The sequence below is a fragment of the Triturus cristatus genome, chromosome 1_2, assembly GCF_964204655.1.
Source record: "Triturus cristatus chromosome 1_2, aTriCri1.1, whole genome shotgun sequence".
Taxonomy (NCBI): Eukaryota; Metazoa; Chordata; class Amphibia; order Caudata; family Salamandridae; genus Triturus; species Triturus cristatus.
The window spans coordinates 298580460-298604459 of NC_140580.1; the positions used below are offsets into that span (position 1 = coordinate 298580460).

At 42.5% G+C, this 24000-nt stretch overlaps 1 protein-coding gene across 1 annotated transcript; it reads right to left on the reverse strand.

Annotated features, from left to right (window-relative positions):
- Nucleotides 1-8685: 8685 nt before the first annotated feature.
- Nucleotides 8686-22596, reverse strand: LOC146867212 (uncharacterized). The gene is made up of 2 exons (XM_085620395.1): nt 21872-22596; nt 8686-8860 (listed from the first exon to the last, which is right to left on the reverse strand). Exons 1-2 carry the CDS (start codon nt 22594-22596, stop codon nt 8686-8688), a joined length of 900 nt encoding a protein of 299 aa, XP_085476521.1.
- Nucleotides 22597-24000: the final 1404 nt, after the last annotated feature.

The window sequence follows — 24000 nt, forward strand, 5'->3', positions numbered from 1 at the left end:
ACTGACATGTCTGGGAATGTTACTGGAAAAGCAGTTTTACTTTCTGACACATTGGGTCAGTAAAACTAACTTCCTGCCAATCAAGCAATCAGGGCTCCACAGAAAGTCGTCATGTTTGGATAACTTGACAGCGTTATGAATTAATTTGAAAAATGAACTCGCGACATAGAAGTTAGGCAGGTTGTACTGCTTTTATCAAATTTTCTACTGCTTTTAATAAAGTGAACAGATTGACTTTGTGGCATAAACTGGCTGCCAAGAATATTTCAAATAATCTTTTAAGAATATTAATATTATTCAATGCTGAATTCTGAGGTTAGGGATTAAAAGATTCTAAAGTAGATCTCTATAAGAAACATGATACTCCAGACAGTTTAATCCAAGGGTGTTTTAACACCCCGTTTTCTCTTTATATATTTATGGAATTCCCAATATTTTAACTAAACTTAGAAGTTTCCCCTGTTGACCAACCATTACATAAACTGCTTTATAGGGATAATATAATCATCTTGGACTAAATTTCGAATGGTATTCAACAGTCTATAGACATTTTCTCTCTATTTGAATGCCCACATTCTAAAAATATATATCAGGAAAAGCAAGTTAGTGGTATTTTTACAAATAAAAGTATGGAAATTTTAATATGAAAATTGGGAAGGCCAGTTTTGAAAGAAGTAAACAACTATATTTAATTGGTTGTGGTTCTGTTTTATAATCTGTCACATAAACTATATAAAAGCCATTTTACTGAAAAAACAACTGCTGATGCAATTGGTTTAACCACTTTATTTAGCGCTACTGGCAGGCAACATCTTACCTCTGCCCTCAAAATCTATAGCTCAAAAAGTCCTCCAACAAGGTTCTATGTGGTTGAGATTCTTCCTAATGAGAAATTATGTTTTATAACTAAGTTTGTTTTATGCCACACATAATATATTTGTACTAGCAATAAAATTAAGAAAAGGATAAGTTATTTTGTCCAAGAGATTAGTGATATGATTTGTTGGGGCTGTTGTATAAAACATGCCACCAATAACACTTTAAAAGACTGCGTCAAGTTACTATTGACTAATTCACTGCAAAGTAAATTTTACAATTACAATTAAGATCTTAAAGTGAAGCATATAAATTGTGACCATTGGGTTTCAAAGGTTGGACACATTCAAATAATAATATTATAAGATCTGTAAATTAGGGTTCAAGGTATTTATGATTTGATCTGTACAAAAATCATTGCATTTGCATCTCTGGCCAGACCAATACTACAAATTCAACCAAATGAGGCCAAATGCAATTCTATATAGCCAATGTATCTAAAGTCCACCACAATGAGATAATCTTGGTAAGTGGTACAGTAATAATTAATGTGAGGTTAATTGTCCTTATTATCCATCGTTAATAGAAGATGTAACTCATATTGTTTTTCTTTGTCGATATTTGAAACAGATTCCAATTTTTGGTCTTGAGAAATATGCTCTTACAAAATGGGATAAATAATGCCTATGATGCATTGTAGTTCATAAAGGCTCCACCCGTGAAAACTGATAATTATCAATTTTTTTATCAGGGTTTAGATTTTTATTAATGGACGTTGATAGAATTTTTGAATTGTGATCTGCATTGAAAGAAAGAACGTTTTGACTGTGTATCGTTTTTCAGTGTTCTTGTAACTATTTTATCATGTATATTTGTGTTGTCAAAAACCAAAATAAATACTCGTATATCTGTGTATGTTACTGGTCATGCAAGTTAAGGTTAAACTGCAGCAGTGTTGCTTGAGATTAGATGAGGGTGATGTATCTCCACGATGGTGGTTCAAGAGTACACATGCTTGTCTGGTATTTTGTTTATGGTAACTGGCATTCTTTTTTTTTAAAAAATGTCTTTATTGGTTTTCATCCAGTGATAGAACAATCAACATTAACAACATAGCCAGCTAGGCATTCTTAAACATTTTTTTTTAAATGATGGTTGCCTCCTATTAAAGTAGCCGATTTGAAGATAATTCTGAAAAAACATAGTTTGTAGATATTTCTGGGACGCTAGTCACAGAGGTTTGGTTCTAATTTATAACATTAACTGAAGCAAACTTGTGATCTTATAAGTAGTCATTAATTGTTGAATAACTGCTGTGAAGGCTGTTTCGAGGGAAGAAGATAACAGATGATCTGACATGGGGAGAAGCAAGATTGAGAAAATACATCTTGACAAAGGAACACTCTAATTTAATATGTATGTTACCAAAGATAAAGAAACTATTATACATTGCCCTTTGTGAAAGACATCAACCTATCCACAGAAAATATATGGTTACATCCATTGGGTACGCACTGCTGGCAACATTTTAGCAGGAATAAGATTGGTTCAGGACACCAATTAAATTGTTTTGAATTTTACATCATGATAACTTTTAACTATAATCTAACAGACCCCATAAGAGATCTTTCCTGACACTCATACAACACATTATTAAGATGAACCATTAACCATTAGAGTTGAGCTGCATCGTGTGCCGGAGTGGAGGAGAATTCCTGTAGTCCTGACTAACGTGCCAAAATATTGCATATTTCCAACTTTTATCAGTCTATATCAAAGTACACAAATAGGGAGATAAAACATAAAATAAAAAGAACACAAAGAAAGCTTTTTTCCTGCATGAGTTAAGAGAGGATAGACGTTGAACAGTTCCTACCAGTAGTCTCACAATCCACCTACTGACATGATGTTCCTCCCCATCCTATCTGCAAGGCCTCTTAAATAGGTATGGTTGTTGTGGGGAACCTAAAGGACTGTGGGAATAAGTGGAATCTAAGCCTGCTTTTTACACTCTATGAGAAACCGGTTTTATCAATCGTATCATTCTCTTACCTGCCCAGTTTGTTGTACATAGCACACTCACTAGATATCATCTCATTTTGGTTTTGACTCTACTGGCCAAGTGAAAGATCAGTCTCTGACTATTTAAAGCAATCTTACTAAAAGAACACAAACCCTAGCATTAAGCATCATCTGCTGCAGACAGGTCAACAGACGATGATTGTCTATTGTGTTAAACGCTACTGTAATGTTTAATTGTGTCACTGCCAAAATCTGATTCCTTCACAACTCATCCCGGGGGCATCAGGGCTTACTCTGATGATCAAGTAACTGAATCTCCTTAGTTAGGGATTTGTATGGGGCTGAGAAGCAAACACTGAATGTCATGTATCAAGTAGTTTTAATGCTAACTTCTGCAGTCAATAAGTTAATACACCTGTAGTTACCAGGTGTAATAACTGCAGAAGTTAGAGGGGTAATTGAAGGTTGGATAGCTATTGCCTGAAAATAATAACATGGAAACAGCTCTTTTAAAAAAAAATCTTACTTCTGTAAGTGAGGTTTAAGATTTTCTGTACTTCCTTCATTACTCTGAAGAGGAATGTAGGGTACAATCAGCTGTGGAAATGGGCCGGGTCTTATTGTGCACTCCAGTAGACCTGAGCTAAGAGTGAAAGACTCAGACCTGCATTAAGTGTCATTATTTGCCATTACCACTTCAATGTTCTTTCATTCTTACAAAAGCATCATATTCTATAGTGGGCAAACCACTTCGTTTTTCTGATGATATCAGGGAAGAAGTTTCATAAAAAGAGCAGAGCTATAGGTGAACCACGATTGCAAATATGGTGGGGCACATGTTTATGCTCATAAATAGTTTAGATCCACTCAATGTGATCTTTTCCAGGTTCTGCTCCTAATTCTAGGCAGTGCAGTCACAAATGATTTTGATGCCAGATGCAAGGGACATTTTGTGCATCCTCTCTTTCCTTTTGCTTTACCATCCTCTTAGTTTTTGTACCCTCTACTCCTTCTCTCCCTATCATTTTATTTTGTTTCACATTCCTTCCTATAGCCCATTCTGTACACTTTTCCTTTACTACTTCCCTCACTGGCTCTCATTCACCATTTCCCTCCATCCCCATCACCAAATCTTCCTCTCTCACATTTATCCACCTCTTGTTCTCTATGTGCTTTTGCCATCATGTATGCTTTATCTCCATTCTGTCTCCACCTTCTCTGTGTCTCCCCCTTCCTATGCTCACTATGTCCCTTTCTCACGCCACCACTCCTCTGCATTTTCAACTAACCACTGTTTCCTCTTTACCCTGCCTCCCTACTGATATTTAAGGCAATATATTTCCATACGGATCATCGGCTCCTAATTAGGAATAGTCTACTGGCTGTTTTTCTCTCTATGCCCCATTTTACTTTAAATATTTCCATTGTAAGCCAGCATTTATGTTCTAATGCAGCTCAGTGGGCTGAACACTCACTGATGAGATCTATATTGACTTGGAAACCCCAACTAAGTGATAACCTTTATAGTTCCATGTTCTGTTAATTCAGTACTAGAATTAATTGGGTAATAATACTTGCATACACAGTTGCTCTCTGCTATGTGCTATGGATAAAAGTGCTATGTTAAGAAAAAGTTGTTTCATTACCAAAGAGCGAGTTAATCTCTTCATGGAGACAACAGATTACTTTTGTTTCCTTCTGTTACACTTTTCAATCTGAGTCAAATAATAACAATGTATCCTGAATTCTAACATTAGCGAGATGCCACTAACCCTTTTTTTCAAACTGGATTCAGCAATTACAGTAAATGATGGCTTGGCCATTGCCTTGATTCACAGTTTCCTTTCTAAACACTGTCTATTACACATGTGCCCTTCTGAGAGAGTAGGCGAATACGAACAGAGAATAAAGGCATAAGCATCCAGTTTGAGGCCAAATGATACCACACTGCACCAAGAATTACACACTTCCGGTTCCAGCACTGCTGGAAGTTTACTTTCTGAACCTGGCTTTCCACCGCTTGATTGGACATGGCCCAACCTCCAAGACCCGGGTAAGAGCTGTGAGCGATGATAAATGTACCTGGTAGTAGATGATGTTCCTAACCCCCAGGTCACTCATATAGAGTAATGCAGTACTAAAGGAAGGTATGCCAGAGATCATGGGTCGATAACTTCACTCTGACCCTTCCTACTATGGAACAAAGATTGACATAATGTTTTTCAGTGATAGATTTAAGCCACAGAGCATTGCACTTAAGATCGACAGAGGTCTCCAAGTGTGTATGGAGCGTTTGCTAAAGGTGAGCATTATGGAGGTCGGAGGTGATTTTGCCTTGTTTGCATTATTGCTAAACTTCAGGAGTAAATGTTTCAATGTTTCAATTTGTCTTTTTTTTTTTTTTCTTATTGTAACCTTAGGATTCTTCTAGTATTGTGCTCAAGCTGTCAGTGCACTGCAAGGAGGGAGGTATAGCACTATGACTGGAACGTAATACATAAAGCATCATACATTAAGCGCTGTTAGACCTGTCAGCCTTAGGGCGGTCTTCCCCCAAACATTTTGCCAACCTCCTCCATTTTTTTATGATCTCGTTTTTGCTGGCAGTATGACTCTGTGCACTTTACAACTGCTAACCAATACTAAAGTGCATGTGCTCACTCTTTAAAACATGGTAACATTGGTTTATCCCCAGTTAGCATATTTAATTTACTTATAGGTCCCTAGTAAACTGGAACTAAATGTACCCAGGCCTGTAAATTAAATGCTACTAGTGGGCCTCCAGCACAGGTTGTGCCAACCACTTAAGTAGCCCTTTAAACATCTCTCAGGCCTTCCTTTGCAAAGCCTGTGTATGCAGTTTCCACCTCGCATTTTGACTGGGGGGACAAAATAAACAATTTGCCAGGCCCAAACCTTCCTTTGTAATGAATATAAGACACCCCTAGGTTAGGCCCTGGACAGCCCAGAGGGCAGGGTGCAATGTATTTAAAACGTTGGACATGTACTTCTAAGATTTACATGTCCTGATAGTGAAAAACTCTTACATTTGTTTTTCACTACTGCAAGGCCTATCTCTCCCTTTGGATAACATTGGAGTTGCCTTATTACATTCTATGTAGTAATTTCCAAATGGGAAGGGATAACCAGTCCTTTGGTGTCTCTGGAATCCTAATTTGAAAACCTAACTCATGGGGAAGTCGGATTTTAAATCACAATTTGAAAATTGCACTTCTAAAAAATTGGCATTTTCTTGTTTATGCCATTTGGTACCTGCAGCTTACCTGGGTCATGTGACTGAGTGCAGTTGACCATTTGACTTTGTATTTTCCTCCTAGACAGTCACACACAATGGGAGCTTAGGTGTGACTGGATGAGTTATAACTGGCAGGATGGGAGGGAGAAGCTGGGCACAGCCCCACATACACTTAAATGAGCTGTGACCTGTCTTCACACAAAGTGCCTAACTTCCGCCAGCCTGTAGACAGGGCAGGGGAGGTTGGGGATTCTATGCACTTCAAAGACACTGACTAGAAGCTTCCCCCACCTCTCAGAACCAGGGCACCAGGGTATAAAAAGGTGCTCTAAGACACCAACTCTATAGTAGACTTCTGGACCTATGGATACTCTGCTGAGAAGGATTGTTGTGCTGCTGAAAGGACTGCCACTTTGCTGGACTGCTGCTCTGAAGGAACTGCTGCCCTGCCCTCCTGCCTGGGTGCAAAGGACTGGACCTGCCTTTCTTGAACCCAGAACCCAGAGTGACTCCAAGGGCCAGTTGGCTGGTCTCCTGATCTGAAGCCTAAGGGACATAATAAGCTTCCAACAACCTTGCATCTGCCCTTGGGCTCTGCCATCTCTTAGTCTACCCTGCCAAGTGGTGGCACCCCAGTCCTGGACTCTTGGAAGTAGACCTAAGGTGCTTGTCAGCCTCTGTGGATCCAGTAGAACAACGCATATCCTCTGCTGCGTGGCGCATCCCGGAGCAGAACCAACTCATCACGCTGTTGCATGGTTTGGACCCATTGCAAAGACCTGCATCACCGCCTGAGTCCTTGGAACCGATGCATCACCCCAACTGCATGTCGAAACTTCAGCACGGGCCCTCGCATCTCCCGTCAACAGCAGCCTCAACAACGACGCGGGATTCCACATTGCAGCCTCACAACTCTTCGGAATCGATGCATCACCCTGACAGCGCACCACATCCTAAATGAGCAACTTTGCATCGCAAGCCCTCATTGATGTGATCCTCGATAACAGTGCGGGACCTTGCATCATGGCCTGGCTACATCTCATGACGGACGCACCACTTTGGCTGCGCCACATATCTGTGATGCAGATTCTCGAAACGCTCTGCAACCAGGATTTTAAGGTACTTTGGTCAGCCTGAACTTGTGACTTTGTCCCGGTCCGGCACGACCAGATATTCACAGTTGGTGCTTTGTGCTTTTTGGCCTAAAACTTTAAAATTCAATATCTATGGTTCTACTAATTAGAATACTGTCATTTTGGTCTTGTTTTATTTATTAATAATTACTCTGCAATTCTACATCGGTTGTGGGCTCGCTCCTTTTGTGGAGTGTTTTCACTGCTTTACTGTTTGAACCTGACTGTTCTGTGCCTTGGCACAGAACAGTCAGGTTTAACTTAGAGGCAATGTGCAAAGTATTTGTGCAACACTTGCTTATGCCCTACCCTGAAAAGGATTGTGGTTGCAGCTTGACCAGGGCTCACACCCCAGTCAACCAACAACCCAATTTCTTACAGGTGCGTTAACCTATTTATGTCTTTTAGTTTGGGATCCATATAGAATAACTTAAGTATATATTCCTGAAATAAGTACATTAATCTACTGAGCTTTGTCAATAGCATTAGAATCACTGATCTGCAGGATAAACACATATCTTTAGGAGACATTTTTCATACAGTTTTCTCAGTCTTAGAACAAAGGTGCAGGATACACATAGGTCTTACCCGTCAGTATATTAACCTACTTAAGTGTTGCAAGTATAGGAATTAGTGACCTGCAAATACACATAAAACTGTACAATAGGAACATTGATCTCATTTGGTACCTCTTACATTTTAACCTGCAAAATGGGTATTGATATAAGTATAACACAGTGCCACCGCTGGTGTTTTCCTATGAATACCTTATCTGTATTTGATGCTAAGTGGAGCTTGGAAGGAGGGTGCGATTTGGTGCAAGTCAGAACTCACGTGCATGGTTGCCTTGTCAGATTTCTGTTGTCTTATTTGATTTAGTGTAAGCCTAGACTTTCAGACTAGCACATGTGGTTGGCAGAACAGAAGGTTGTAGTATGCACTATGTTGGTAATGCTGGTGTTGTACATGATGACCAAAGAGGTGCTCAGATGTTGTCATGCACCATCTTTAAACACTCTCTACATAATATCCAGACCTGAATGTTCAGCATCTGCCTGAAGCTCAGCATACCCAATACAGAATTCTTGTTGTTTCATAAGAACAACAAACAAGAAACAGTACAAACCTGGCTAATTGACATGAACCTTCAAGGCTTCATACCTCAACTTTCCATGAATACCAAGTCACTTGGATTCATCCTGGACACCAACCTCACCCTCAAGGAACACATTGTCATAAAAAACACAAAGAAAGCATGGTACCAACTCTCTTTTCTAAAGAAAAGTGCACCATTCTTCTTGAAAGTCATGTCAGAAAGGCTGTTCAGGTCTTCGTACTCTTGTATCTGGTCTGTGATAACATCCTGCTCTATAGTCTTTCAGACTTCACATTGGCACCATTTGCGGGCATTACATGCCACAGCACGTCTCATCTAGAGCCTGAAGAAATATGATCAAATTACACTCTCATCCTGGTGGCTCTCCATTGGCTACCCTTGACAACCACATCAACTCCAAACCCAGCTGCATCATTTGCAAAGCCATCATGATAAGTCCCCTTTATCGTGAAGGCAAACACATCATATCTGGTGGTTCTCTGTCCATCCGCAGCCAGGGCAAAACTAGAGTGCAAACTAGGAAAGGTAAAAAGAAAAAATAATGCAGCAGGCATATTCAATCTATCCACCTAGAATCTGGAACAACATCCCTGTATTCATTAAGACCACCCCAATGATGCTCCAGTTTAGGAAAGATTTGACACATCCCTTCAAGGAACACACTACAGTGCATTAACAGTTCACAAACCAGCTACCTTTCCTATCACTCACTGACTTGATTCCAGGCTTTCACCATTTAATTCATTCCACTGCCTTTTGGCAAGATGTGCGGTATAGAAATAGCACATACATACATAAAATTCGACTCACAAATACATGTTTATGTAATGAAGAGTGGGGAGGCAGATCCAAAATCATATTATTTGGTGAAATGTATACACCCCAATTTGCTCTATGTAGCAGAATGACAAGATATATACCCTAGTGTTGTCCATGATGAGGAGAGATGTACAGATTCTGACTGCCGATGGTAAAAAAACAAGAAATGCCTGCCATGATGTATAGGCGATGTAACCAGTGGCCGAAACAACCGGGTTTTGATTTCTTTCAAGAATGCAAGGTGATCTGTCACTTTCCTCAAATGGAGAGGGAGACTGTTCCAGCACAACAGTGAGAAAACAGAGCCAGCCACCCAACACTTCCAGGATCTATGAGAGTGATTTAGAAATGACATTTTAGATCTGTGGTTACTCTTTTGCTGTAACTTTTATCGTTTTTGTTTCTAGATCTATGGGCCTACACTTTTGGTTGCTCAATGTGTGATGCAAAGTGTTTGAAAGGGAGTTGTCAGGCAACAAGAAGCCAGTGCACTGTAAGAAATGTTGGGGTCATGGAGCCCCTAGACTGGCGATGTCAGAGAACACTAAATGGATGATGAATTCTGCATCCTTTGGAGCCGATGATGGAAAAAAGCACACATAGATGTAGTTCTCTTAGTCTTGCTAGGACAGTACTACAACCCCAGTCCAACTCCAGTACTGGCGACCTGTACTGATTGAGGTAATCACAGGGAAGGAACAAATGTCGAATAAACATATGCGTGTGGAATGATGAGTTTGCTACCTTGTTGACCTGAGCATTAGGTGAGAGTTAAGTGTGCATGATGTCTCTCAGGGCCCTGAGCTTGCTATCAGAACTTCCAATTTGCAATGTGTGTAGTTTGATATTTCACATTATGCTTAAGGTATAGCAACAAAAACGCCTGAACATAGCAGCACATTGCCAGTGTAGGAAGAAGTTTACAAAGTTCAAAGTAAATATACGGACGTCACACCTAGGCATTGAAGTTGAACCTTAAAAATATAAACAAAAAAAATGATTGAAATCCTTGACCAACATTGTATAATGCAGATGGACAACCCTCCAACCATTTTGAAAGCATTGGAAGAGTCGAGAACATAAAACAGATAGCAAGTGTTTGTGAATGTTCGAAATTCCTGAAAATTAGTAATGAGGTGAGGTAGTCATCTGGATTGCTATGGGAGTGACCGAGCACCAGACCACATTTGTAGCCAATTCTGCCAGTTTGTGAGGTTTCTGTATAAATTATCGATTCATAGGATCTGGTTACAATTTATTTCTCTCATTGCGATCCATATCAATGATAAAATGTTTTTGCAAACATGTTATTTTTCATGAATGAATAAAGGACAGAGCTGGATAATTAGATCATCTTGTTAGTTGTGTTTCCTAAATGGATAAGAATGTCCAAGGTAACCAAGGATTGTTTATTTTAAATATATGTATTTTTCTCGTAGTAGAGAAGAACTCTATCAGAGCAAAGCAGGAATGACAGCCAACATGTGGTTCGCCCCTTCTCATCACACAGGCCTGGGGCTTTCTCTAGGCTGATTATATAGAGTGCATTGTGACATTAGATAAAAGAAGAACCCATAAATGATTACTTCAAAAGGCAATAAATAAAAGGACAAGAAAAAAAAGGAAAAGAAAAAAAACAATTGCAAGGTGGAATTATAAAATCCTAACCCAAAGGGAGCCAAGTTTCAGTACAAAAGGTTGTCATTACCAATACATAAATCAACAAGCATTCCATATGAGGCACAGAATTCATTGGTCAGATGCAAATTTATAGTCATCAGTTCAAATTGACACAATCAACCATTCTTACAGTTTGCCAACATTAAGAAATCATATCCATCAATTGGTTTTTACTTTTTTCTTTTTCCCTGTTCTTCTATTTCTTGGCCTTTTGACATAATCATTTATTGGTTCTTCTTTTATCTAATGTCACAAATGCACTCTATATAATCAGCCTAGAGAAAACCACAGGCCTGCGCGCACTGAGAAGGGGCGAAACAAGTGTTGGGTGTCTTTCCTGTTTTGCTCTGATAGAATTCTTCTGGACTACCAGAAAAATACATAAAATAAAATAAACAATCCTTGGACCTTCTTTTCCATTTCGGACATACAACAAACAAGATAAACTTATTATCCAGGTCTGTCCTTCACACAATTTTTGCCTTAACCCCTACAGCGCGGCGCGGATTACCGCGCAGTGCTGAAGGGTTCGTGCGCGGGCAGGGCCGTGATGGAGCGGTTCCGTCATCCGCACAGCGCGACCGACGCGCATGACGGAACCGCTCCGTCACAAGCATCGAAAGGGTTAATGTGTTAGGGGTTTCAAATTTGGACATCTGAATTCATTTAAAAATTACCTGTTAAACTAGGAAGGATCACTTCCGGGACAACTCACCCCTCTTTGCCTCAAAATGTTACTTTTCATGTCTTTTTAATGCAAACTAATTTTTTGGGGGGGGGGGGTTCAAGAATTGACCTGTGGATAGGTGACTTACAAATGTGCTCGAAATATTATTGACTGACTGTTGTCACTGATGGTCCATGAATTTGTCAGTACAGTGGCGACTACAGATAAGTGAAACTGTTGACAGCACATAGTACTGATAAACGTACTGTGGTGTTTCTCTGTTATGTGCAGACACATTTAATATTTTTTAAAGGGCAATTTGCTTGTTGATATGTTTAGTCTTTTGGAGATTGAGATACCATTATTAAATATTGGTTTACCGCTCCACAATCTTAGAGGTTCTTCCATTCTTCTTCCCATTCCCCTCTTACTCTTCTCTTTAAATCCAAATCCACCACAAACTTTGTAATTGCAAATAATTGTTATAAAGGGCTATAATGTGTAGAACATTAGCTCTATAACCCTTAATAATGTTACTATAAATATATATATTTATATATATATATATATATATATATATATATATATATATATATAAATAAATATATATATATATATAATATATTTATATATATAATATTATATATATTTTACCTACTGTAGGTAGGTAGTTATAGTTAGGACCTAGTTTACAATGGAAAAGCATTGGTTGACTTGGGTATAACTTTGGCGTTGTTTGACCAATCTACATGAAATATTGCCAATAAAGTGTCACAATGGGTACTAATGATTGGGAAAGTTTGGGGGGTGATCCGTGCAGTGGGGACTGAGAGTTTGGGGCGCGAAATAAGGTTGCGTTTGTGATGTTAATTCCCATAAGAAACTTTAGCCACCTCAACAGCCCAAACCGCTAAACTGACTTACACCAGATTTGGAAGGGAGATAGATGTCAGTTCAAGGAAGTTCCTTTTGCTTATTTGTTGTAAATCCGTTCAGTAGTTTTTGAGAAGTGTAAGCATAAAATGATAGTGTTTTCTTTGGCAGCAGATATTTTGCAGTTATTTCGCGATTAATCGCGAATGCACGCACCAAGGCGATTGGCTAAACGGAACCTAAACAGAAAGCTGCAGCCACCTTTTTATTGCTCGGGAACAGTTCCCGGGGCTGAAAATCTGTGTGAAAGCCCACAGGGTGGAGATACTCTGACCCATGGTTGAGAAATGGAGGTGTTGGTGACAGAAGATATATGTCCAAAATAGATTTTTTTAATTGCGTGTGAAATTCGCAACAACGACGCAACCGCCAGCACAGCCCTCATGAACCATCATGAAGACATCGTGACTATCAACGTTGTCACGAATATTGGTGACAATATTTTAAAAATATATCACCAAATCATTAATATGCCTTGTTATAGAGCTATTGATAAATGTTTTTATAGAGTTATTTATATAGTGAGTCATCTGCTGTGTTGGGTAGAATTCATCATATAGTTATACTGTTTTTATGTGGTGGTGGCTATTGAATTCCTGCTTTTGCTTTGCCACATACCCACGGGAATCACAATGACCGACGTCATCGCAATCTCCAGCCTCACCGCGAAAAGGGAAAATAGGTTTTAGAGATGGTGGTTCTAGAAATACAGCAGAAAAACATGAGCTTGAAGTGTATGGTGATAAACCTCTGGTGTGTAGAATACTGTAATATGTGTGTATAGATGTGTTTTCACTTCAAAGGAATGGCATGATCGTCGCGGTTAACAATGTCGTTGCGAAGTCCTGAATAACCGTGAAAACGGAAAATAGGTCTGAAAGATGGTTTTTAAAGAAACTTAGTACAACAATATGAGTTTAAACATTGAAAGAAGTATGTATATAGTAATATGTGTAGGGCAATGTTCAGAATAGATTTTTTGACATATTATTTTTGGATCTGTTTGTGGCCATTGAATGTCTGCTTTTGTTTTCCGTTTTCGCGACATGTCCATGGGAATCGCGATTACCGATGCCATTGCGGTCTCCAGAATCACTACGAAAACAGAAAATAGGTTTTAGAGATGGTTTTTATATAAACTGACTAGAAAAACATGACTTTAGAGAATACTGTAGTATGTGTAGATATATGTGTTTTAGACTTTATGCAAAAGACGCAATTGTCACGGTTAACGACGTCATCACAACATCCTGAATAACTGTGAAAATGGAAAATAGGTCTGAAGGATGTTTTTTAAAGAAACTTCGTACAAAAATATAAGTTTAAACATTCTTTGAAATAAGTATGTATACAGTAATATGTGTATGGCAATTTTCAAAATGGATTTTTTTACATATTATTTTTGGATGTCTTGGTGTTCATTGAATGTCTTCTTTTTTCTGCTGGGATCGCGACATCATCACGAAGATCCCCAGAAACGAATTAAAAAAAATCTTTAGAAAAAAACTTCACAATATTTCGGGTACTAGGGTGGCTCTGACAAGAGCTGTTGTGTTGGTTGTGTGTATATGGCTGCTATACATAAGACCGGATGCAGAGTTTCAGGTTACTTAGAAACACCCTGTTGCCTTCATCTGTAAAGTGCACTCCGTCATTTCTATAAATTCCAGGCATGTCAAAAAGCAGATTGCTGTTTTGATACAGCCCATGCAATGGTCTCTGAAGAATGCAGAACCTTATATTTAGGAATAAGTATTTAAAAAACCTAAGAAATCCACTGAAAAAAACAAAGGTTACATGGATGTTATAGTTCGGCTGACATTTTACTCCTACAAAACCAGAGAAACTCAGCAGTTATAGTTAGCTGAGCTAACTATAACTTGAGCACCCAGACTGCATTGCTTATGACCTCACATATTACATTACTCATGACATGGCGCCGCGGCCAGGGCGACTGATGCTGGAATCTGGGGCTCACGGTTCGATCACCGGTGGCAGGTCAGCCCAGCACCGTGTGACTCTGGGCACTAGCTTGCTTAATCTTCCCAGTGCCGGGATGCCTTTGAGTATCTGTTTGCGCTTTACAAATACTGGATTTACATTTACATGGTCAGTGACATCACTGATGACATCACTGATAACATCACTGATGACATCATCCAATGACTGTGAGTGTTTTCAAAAAAGTCTAAACTTCCCAAAACTCTTGATAGTTTAGTCATTGGCATCAGACAAAGCGGGCAAGTGACCGATGCTTATAATAAGAGGATATCTGCAGATCCAAGTGTGTTTTGCTTAAAAGCTTGCACTTACTGAAGATGCTCCTCATAACATGGATCCACTTGACAACAGCGGCTAGACTGGGATGATTGTTCCATAAACCCACATTAAACACTCATGCAATAATACATATTATTTCAGTATTAGTAAGAGGGAGGCTTTCCCTCTAGATCATAATTTTAACTAGTTTCAAACCCCCTTGTAGGCTACCTACTAGCTGGGCTCACAAACATCAACTTTTACAAAATGTTCTTTCTGCTGTTTCAGGCACAATGGCAAGCCAGAAAGTGTGGCTCCAGGTAGGCAGCAATGCTGTCCAATTAGGTGGGTTAATGTAAATCTTCTTAGAACTAAGGTTATAATTATAAGGCTGTAGTGTCGATGTGCTGCTTCAACATTAAAAAATATGTGTTCAACGAAAGGAGATGATCATATTTATTAACTCAGAAAAAGTACCAGAAAGACACAGCAGGGAAATAATATTACTAAATAAATCAGTTCACAATGGAGACCATGCAGGACCATATATTGGCATGCTACTTTTGTTTCTATATTGCTGACTGATGCTTTCGTGATATATGAACATGATAGTAAGAAGACATTGTTAATGTTTTTTTACAGTGCGGTTTAAATTGGGTTTTTCAACCGAACTGTGTATGTATAGAAAATTGAACATCTGGACTTAGTTGTTTTTACTTTAAGTTGGGCAACTTTTTCAGAACTATTCTTGGCTCTACTTTTTTATAAAAAATGTGGTTTCGACTGAGTGGTGCCTGACAGGGAAGTTTGTGGATTTTTCCTCCTGCGCTCCATTCCACTTCTTTGCTTCGGGCCAAGCGCACTAGTGGTTGGATGTGGGTGTGGCTAGCAGCACTCCCCAGCCCTTCAAATGCAGGCAGCTTATGGACGCACAGCAGGCACACCACTGGCACACCAAAGGCAAGCCCATCTGCATCAGTCCGCGCTCGAAGCGTGACCAGCCCAGCCATGCTGTGCTTTTTGCTCCAACTTTGTCTCAGAGACTAACCGACAGTAAAGACTCACTAATATCTCATCACATTGCTGTACAGCGAAATGCTGTCCAGTGTACACAGCTATGGCAAGCAATCTTCTAAATGTAATTTCAAGTGGCGTACCTTATTCGACTCGATCCCTCTCTTAACATAAAACCCAAATATGGGACCTACTTAATGATATATATGACAAAAGGTAGGGGAAGACAAGGATCAATTGTGATCCAGTAGGGCATTAATTACCATTCACAAGAGAATGGAAGGTCCGGCCACAGTCGTAGCCCCAGATATGAAAGCAACAAAAAGAGATGACTGGGCTGTTCCTTAGGACAGGAAAGAGGAAAAGATCACTAGGGAAAAAGGGTTAGTGCTCAATGGAGGACAACCCCTGGGTATCCAAGTAGTTGGATATAATGGCCTCACACACCCTTGCGAGTGTCATGCTTCATCATCGGCAATGCTCCTCGTCGGGCAGGTGGTGCAATGCCCAACGGGCTCACCTCTAAGAGGGGCTCTTTATCGGAGATCTTTTATCCAACTGCCTATGAGTGAAGTGGGGGTGAGGGGCCAGGACAGAGTAGATAGTGTGGGTGAGGATAAAATGTGGCCTAAGGTACCGGAAAGCAATTTTTATTCTGGTGGTCCTCTGCCACAAATAAAATCAAGGATAGCCGGTACTCAGGGGGACTATGGTTTCCCGGAATGGACCAGGGCTAGAGTGCAAATGGTGTGGTCAACATGTTTCTCGCTTCTAGTACAATGACTGCGATTCTTCAGGACCTAGTAAAAAACTACAATCTACAAAACATGACCTAATGATTAGTATCAGTTTAAATACAGCACATAAGTTGTACTACCTGTATGACACTGCTCCTACCTAAAAAGTGAAGATAAAGGAGAACATTACCACAGGTAAGTAACAACATGTGACCCTGTAGTGACCGTGAACACACTGTGAAGAAGTGACATACTAGTGCAAATAGTGACTAGTATGTGATTAAAACCAAGTTAAAAAGCTGGTAGCATCAGTATCCATTAGAACTACTACACGCACCTATGGAAACGGTGATACTGTTACTCACCTAAGGGTTAGAGTTATAGGGTGTCAACAGTACCCGGTGGAACTGACATCAAGGGAGAAGCCATAACCTTTCAGGCTGGGAAGAAAAGGACAAAAGTGGGATGGTATTGAGAGGTAAACTCAAATGTAGGGCGCATATGTATCCTGCTGCCTCGGTGCAGGCGTTCTGTCTAGGGGTAGAAAGCCAAATGGTGGAAAATTGGCCAAGTAGTATGTGTTTGAGGCACTACACGGCACTACGTGAGAGTAATCTAAATATCCTCTATCCAGCCAGTGGTAACCAGTTGGTAGATAGTGGACTGGGCTGGGTTGGTATCTAACAATGGGGAGACGCTCCCATTGTAGTTGTATCATAAAGATATTGCAAAGATAGCGTCACAGTGAGTACTGGTCAAAAACGGATATTAATTCCTGGTAGCTGTAAAAGCGCACAATGCAAAACTGCTGTTTATTCCTCCCAGGGCCGCTATTAGAATAACAGGAAAATAGTTAGAAAATAGTCAGGCAATAGGACCCTGCAGTGCGGTAAAGAGGTTTTAGTGATAAGGGTTGGAAAACTCTGTTGGTTTAGAAGGCGGTACACTTACTTTCTACTGCTCGTGCCAGGGCCAGTCAAGCCTACCCATCTCACCGGGTCCGGATAGTGGAAAGCCGGTCGTGTTCCTCCTCATTAAATAGCACCCAGGGTGTGTTCCACAAGATCCCAAACAGGAAGTAGAACCCGCCCGTAGATCATGTGGTTTCCCTCGCGAATCGGGCGGCCATGATGGAGTGGAGGGTAGTGTATAAAAATTAGTGAACACATTCAGGGTAATGTCACTAAAATGGCGGTGTCGCTCAGTGATAGGTGGGTAGTGATTAGCCTTATAAAGTGTGGTACGCCAAGGTATGTGTAATGGCCATGATAACTGTTGTACGACCAAGACAGCGGGTATACACTGAACTTAGCATAGTTCGCTGGGTGGATCAGGGATGTTTTGGAAGAGATGTGTTCACAGAGCACTCCACGGTATATCCTCATTCAATCCCTGGCTGTCGGTGGATAAGCGATGTATCCACCTCTGTTCCTTAAGAAAAAGACTGTGCTTGGATTTGTCTTGGGAGGATTCAAGAACTAACCAGGACAATGAGTCAGCCGTGTGGTTCTGTTCTAGGTAGTGCCTGCACATCTTGGTGTTTGTTTTCTTACAACGGAAGTTGCTTCTATGTTCAGAGATGCGGATTTTCACAGGGCGGGAGGTCATGCCTACGTACTGCAGACCGCATGGGCATCTCAACAAGTAGATACAGTTAGAAGTGTTGCAATTGGTATGGCCACGCAGGGGCATATGTATGAAAGCAAAAATCAGTCGCAAACGCTGCGAATCGCAAAAAACAGCGTTTGCGACTGATTTTTCGCTATTTCATATGTATGACACATTTCCAAACTGAAAAATAAGAAATCGCTAAATTAGCGATTTATTAGGCTGCGAAACAAGAAAACTGCGAATTTCCTAGCGAATACCTAATTTGCGATTCCTTAGCGTTGCGAATATCGCTAACAAGAAATCGCTAGCTAAGAAATCGCAAACATATGTATGAAAAAATCGCAAATTGCGATTTCACGAAATTCGCAAATTAAGAAATCGCAATTAACACCAATTGCTTGCAGGTGGTAAACTGGTGCAAGGTACAAAAACCAGCCCACAATGCAACAAACACACCCACAATGGCTGCAATGTACGTGATAGCCAGGAGGCTGCGTATTCGGGCCCTTGCACACAGGAGAATGAGACAGGAACGTATCTTCAGGCTGCGCATCACCCTGTTACAGAACACTGAAGAGGAGATCTATGACAAGTACAGACTGCACCCACAGACCATAATGGACCTGATTGAGGAGCTGAAACCCCACTTGGAGCACCCTACTCGCAGGACACAAACAATTCCCCCACATGTGCAGGTCCTGTGCTCCCTGCACCTCCTCGCGTCAGGGAGTTTTCAACGGGTCATAGCGGAGGTTGGTGGTGTGTCACAGAGTGCACTTTCGCGCTTCTTCCATGCCTTCCTAGATGCAATGCTACTGAGGCTCCCACATCACATTTACTTCCCCACCACCCAACAGGCATTACAACAAACGATACTGGACTTCTACCAGATTGCACGTTTCCCCCACGTCATCGGCTGCATTGACGGGACCCATGTGGCCATCACACCCCCAGCAGAAACTGAATATGTCTACAGGAATCGGAAATCCTACCATTCCCTCAACATACAGATTGTGTGCAACGCTAAGTATCACATCACCGACATCGTAGCCAAATACCCCGGCAGTACACATGACTCCTTCATCTTCCGACACAGTGGAATACACAGACGTCTGAGTGCTGGAGAGTTTGGGGAGGGGTACCTGCTCGGTAAATACATTGCACACATCAATACATCCACTACATCATTTGGGGGGGGGGACATTGACTCACCTATTGTGTTATTTCCCATGCAGGTGACAGTGCCTATGCAGTGCGCGACTTCATCCTGACCCCATACCTGGATCCTGCAAATGCAAGTGAGAGGAGCTACAACAGGGCACACAGATCTACACGCTGTGTCATTGAGCGAACCTTCGGAATCCTGAAGAGCCGCTTCCGGTGCCTGCATAAGAGTGGAGGCGCACTGCAATACAGCCCTGAGACCTGCTGTAAAATCGTGGCAAGCTGTGCAATGCTACACAACATGGCAATGAGGAAAGGCACCACAATTGATGTGACCGATACAGACACATCGGATGACGAGCGCCCTGCTCCCCCTGCCAGACCAGCACCAGGAGTTGGGGCAGCTGCTGGACGCCAGAGACGGACTGAGATCACACAAAACTACTTTTAGGTGAGTATTGAGGAAATGAGACTACAAAGCCTGATGATGTGTCAAGTGTTTAATCACACTTAACATGAAAGAAAATGTAATTGTCCCCAGCACATGTTGTACACACAGTGCAGAGAAGGCACAAGAAATAGGGCAAACAGCCTTTTGCGGGTTAATGCACCCGTGTTGCAGTCAGTGTCCCCGCAGATGATCACCTCCGTCGGTGCCGTCCAGGGTGGTTGACCCCCATGGTGCGCCCTTGGCCTGCTACCTGTCTGCCACTGCGGCGTCTTTCACCTGGCAAGGTTGGAGTGATGCTGCTGCGACTCGATGTGTCCTCACTCTCAGCAGAGGCCATTAGTGCGCTGCCACCTGCATTGGCTGTCTGCAGCTGTTCCACAGCAGTGGTCACCTGCGCCAGCCCTCGCGCTATGTCCTGGCAGCAATGTGCCATGTCCACCTGCATGGTTACGCTTCTGCGTGTGAGTGCGCTGGTGGTGGTGCAGAGGCGGTTGACTGCCTTGGTATAATTGTGTAGCCGTGCATTGGCACGTCGTCCAGCCCTGTCATTGGCAGCTTGGGTGTCCCTCAAAGTGGCACAGAGCTCTCGTATTGCCGCTACCATGTTGCAATTGTCCTGATGTAGGCGGCCTAGCTGGCGATTCATTGACCGCATTGCCTTGCTTTGCAGGCGCTGTTCCTGCAACATGCACTGTTCCAAGCCGGAGAACACGGTGCCTTCTCCTTCTGTTGCAGTGCTGCTCCTGGGCCTTGACCTGGAAATGGCCTGTTCCCTTTGCCTTGGTGTTGGTGCGTCATGACGGGGCATGTCTGTCACACCCTGACTCCCCTCTCTCCTGTCGGTGTCATCGCCTGTTGCTGGGACTTCATCCTCAAATGGAGGCAGTGGGGGCACATGTGCGCGCTTCCTGCGCTGAATTGGCTGCTGCTCTGTCTCATCGCTGGAGTCCGCAGGGTCTGCAGGCTCCTCTCCCTCAGCGCTGTCTTCTTGTGGCATGGCGTGTGCTGTGGATGTAAAGGGGACTATATGAGTTTGTGTTACTGTCTGCATGTGGCACTCAATAAAGTTACAAATCTTTGACGGCTAATCTCTGACACATTTCTATTCAATGATCCCCAAAACACATATGTTGCATTTACTTGTGATGGTGTCATGGACACACAGTCAGACACAGTACTACGAGTACCATGATGCATTGCTGGGTGTGCTGTAAGACCTGGGCTGGATTGGCATGTTGGGAGTTAACTATGCGCATTTGGGGGAGTGTGCAAGGGATGGGGAGGAGTGCAGGGTGATTTGGCATGCATCTTACCTTGTCTGCTGGATGAGGGGTCGGAGCTGTCGATTGCAGCCACACCACCAACGCTCTCAGGCAGGAGGGTTGACTCCACAAGCTCCTCATGGGGGGTTGGCTGCTCTGCAGTGGATGGTCCTCCTCCAGTCTGACTGGCATCCTTGAGTCTGGCTGCCACCCTCTCCTTGGACCTCTGGCGCATATCATACCACCGCTTGCGCAGCTCCTCGATGGTGCGTGTGGTGACTCCAACAGCATTCACCTTGCTCTGTATTTCCAGCCAGATTTTCCTCTTCCTGGCCTCTGGGACTTTGAGTGCCTTCTTCCCAAACAGGAGCTCATGGCTGCAGACCATCTCCTCAATGAGGACCTCCTGCTCCTTTTCTGAAAACTTGTGTTTTCTCTTTCTTTTTTCTGCATCTTTGCCCTGCTGGTTTTGTTTGGGATCCATTGCTGGTTGCTGTCTCCAGGAAAGCCTCCTCACACTCCACAAGCAGCCTCTGGGTGTGGCTCAGGTGAGCAGGTGCAGGCAATCACTACAGTTTCCTGTTTGTGATGTCATCAGCCTGCACCAGGCTTGCAGATTCCCGTTTTTGCAATTTCTTATTTAGCGAATTTCGCTATTAAGAAATCGCAATACGGGATTCTGCGAATTATTTGCGATTTTTAAGGAATCGCAAATGATTAGCGATTTATTTTATACATCCCGTTTAGCGAATCTGATTTTGCGAATCGCAAATTCTCGCAATTTGAGATTCGCTAAAGGGGAGTTTGATACATATGCCCCGCAGTTCCCAGTGGAAAGTGTCCGTCAGGGGGATAGTTTTGTATGTGCTGGTGAAGGGGCACACACTGCAGGAGCCGCACTGATAATGCCCACGTACAGGCGGTAATTGCCACAGGGTGGTTTGTTTAGGTGGCTCTGCCTTCCTCGGTCTGGTATGCACCAGAATATCCTTAATATTCCTTGACCTTTTGAAGGCAAATCTGGGCGGTGTAAAACTGAGATTGCCCGTGTTCAGAATTTGCCAGTGTCGTTTGATTATCTTTTTGATTTCGTTGGAAACTGGCGAAAAGGTGGTGACACAAGTAAGAAGATCTGACTCCTGTGTCGTCCGGGTCTTGTATTCAAGTAGGGCCCCCCTATGGTTATTTTTTGCACGTTTGCGTGCCCTAGAAATCTCTCTAGTGGGGTACCCTCTATCCCTCAGGTTTCTGGATAGTAAGGAAGACTCGGTTTTGTAATCTGACAGGTGGGAGCAATTGCGCCTGACCCGCAGAAATTGTCCGAAAGGCAGGTTCAGTCTCAAGGCCTTAGGGTGGTGGCTGGTAAAGTAGAGCAAACTGTTGCGGTCTGTTGGTTTGCGATACATAGTTGTATCAATTTTGCCCCCCTCCAGTCTAACGGTGAGATCCAAGAAGGCAATTTTGGATGCAGACGCTGTTATGGTGAAGTGGAGGTATTCGTTCAGCGTGTTTAGCCAGCTGAAGAACTCCTTGTATAGGGTTTCAGTGCCTGTCCAGAGTACCAGGATATCATCAATGAACCTCCTCCATAGTTTGATGTTCAGATGGTAGGGGTTCTCTGGTCCATTGATGTGTCTTTCTTCGAAGTCTGACATGTAGAGGCAAGCTACCGAAGGGGCAAAAGTACTGCCCATAGAAGTGCCCTGGGTCTGGTGGTAGTATTGCCCTTTAAACTCAAAGTAGTTCTTTAGCACATTCCATAATAAAGGAAGGCGGCGTGGGGGAGCTCCATTCTTCTGCACTGAGGATTCTCTCGATCACTCCTAGTGTGGCCCTCTGGGGGATGTTAGTATAGAGGGCCTCCACGTCTAGGGTGATGAGAAAATCGATCTGGATATCCTCCTGTAGATTATCCAAGAGGCGTAGGACATCAGTGGTGTCCTGAACATATGAAGGTATTCGTTTGACCAGCGGCTGTAGAAAGTGGTCACAGAACTTTGATAAAGGCTCTAAGACAGAGTCGATGCCTGATACAATAGGGCGTCCTGGTACAGGGGTGGTCCCCTTATGTATTTTCGGAAGGATGTAAAAATAGAGGACCTTGGGTTCTTTTTTTGATAGAAAGTCAGCCTCCTTCTTGGAAATCCACTCATGACATTCAGCAGTCTCGACCAGCCCAGTGATAGCTGTTTTCAGACGTTCAGTGGGGTTGGAAGGGATGGGGGTGTAGTATCGCCTATCCCCTAGTTGTCTAAGACATTCAGTGTCATAGTCAGTGGTATTCATTAGAACTGTCGCCCTGCCTTTATCTGCCTGCTTAATGGTGATGGTCTGATCGTTGGCTAAGGAATCTAGCATCTGTCTCTCAGAATTAGAGAGGTTGTGATGTTTCTTGCCTGGTCTCATAGACCCAATGTCTTTGAGCACAGCCTGCTCATGCGTTAGAATTTCATTGGGGACCATCCCGCTATGAGGGGTGAAGTTCGAAGGGTTGTGGAGACCTGAGTCAGTTGGGGTCTCTTGTGGTTTACCATCAAAGAAGGCTCTCAACCTGATCTTACGAAAAAAGTTTTGGATTTCACAGCTCTGTTGGAAATTGTCAATCTTGGGTGTGGGGACGAACCCAAGTCCCTTTTGAAGCACTTCTTCTTCGCCTGCAGTAAGTTGGCGTGAAGAGAGATTCACTACTAAGCTTATTTTCGTGCTGTCTTGCTCCGGGTGTCCATCCCTTGACCCTGAGTGTCCTCCCATTGCACCCTCTTGTCTGGCCCGTTTCCTCGCTTGCGCCCGCGCCCTCTGCCCCAGCCTTTGTCTAAAAAAGGATGCTGGTTAGTGCCATGGGGGGCAAATTGAGGTGGATATTGGGGTGCATACGGTGGCATAGGGGGTGGAAAATGGGGGTATTGCCAAAACGGTGGGCCCTGGAGCGGAGGGTGTGGATAAAATGATTGTCCACGTCTCCCACCTCTCTTACCCCTCCGGGGTTGTGATTGCCAATCGTCACCGCTCGAGTTGCTGTCACTATTTGATCCTCTCCTGGAGGAATTGGCACTGGAGTC

Coding starts and splice junctions, on each gene's coding strand:
- LOC146867212 (XM_085620395.1), bottom strand. CDS start 22,596: ATGTCAGACTTCGAAGAAAGACACATCAATGGACCAGAGAACCCCTAC. Junction 8,861..21,871: donor CCTAAACAAACCACCCTGTG/GCAATTACCGCC, acceptor TACCTTTCCTAG/TTTGCACTCTAGTTTTGCCC.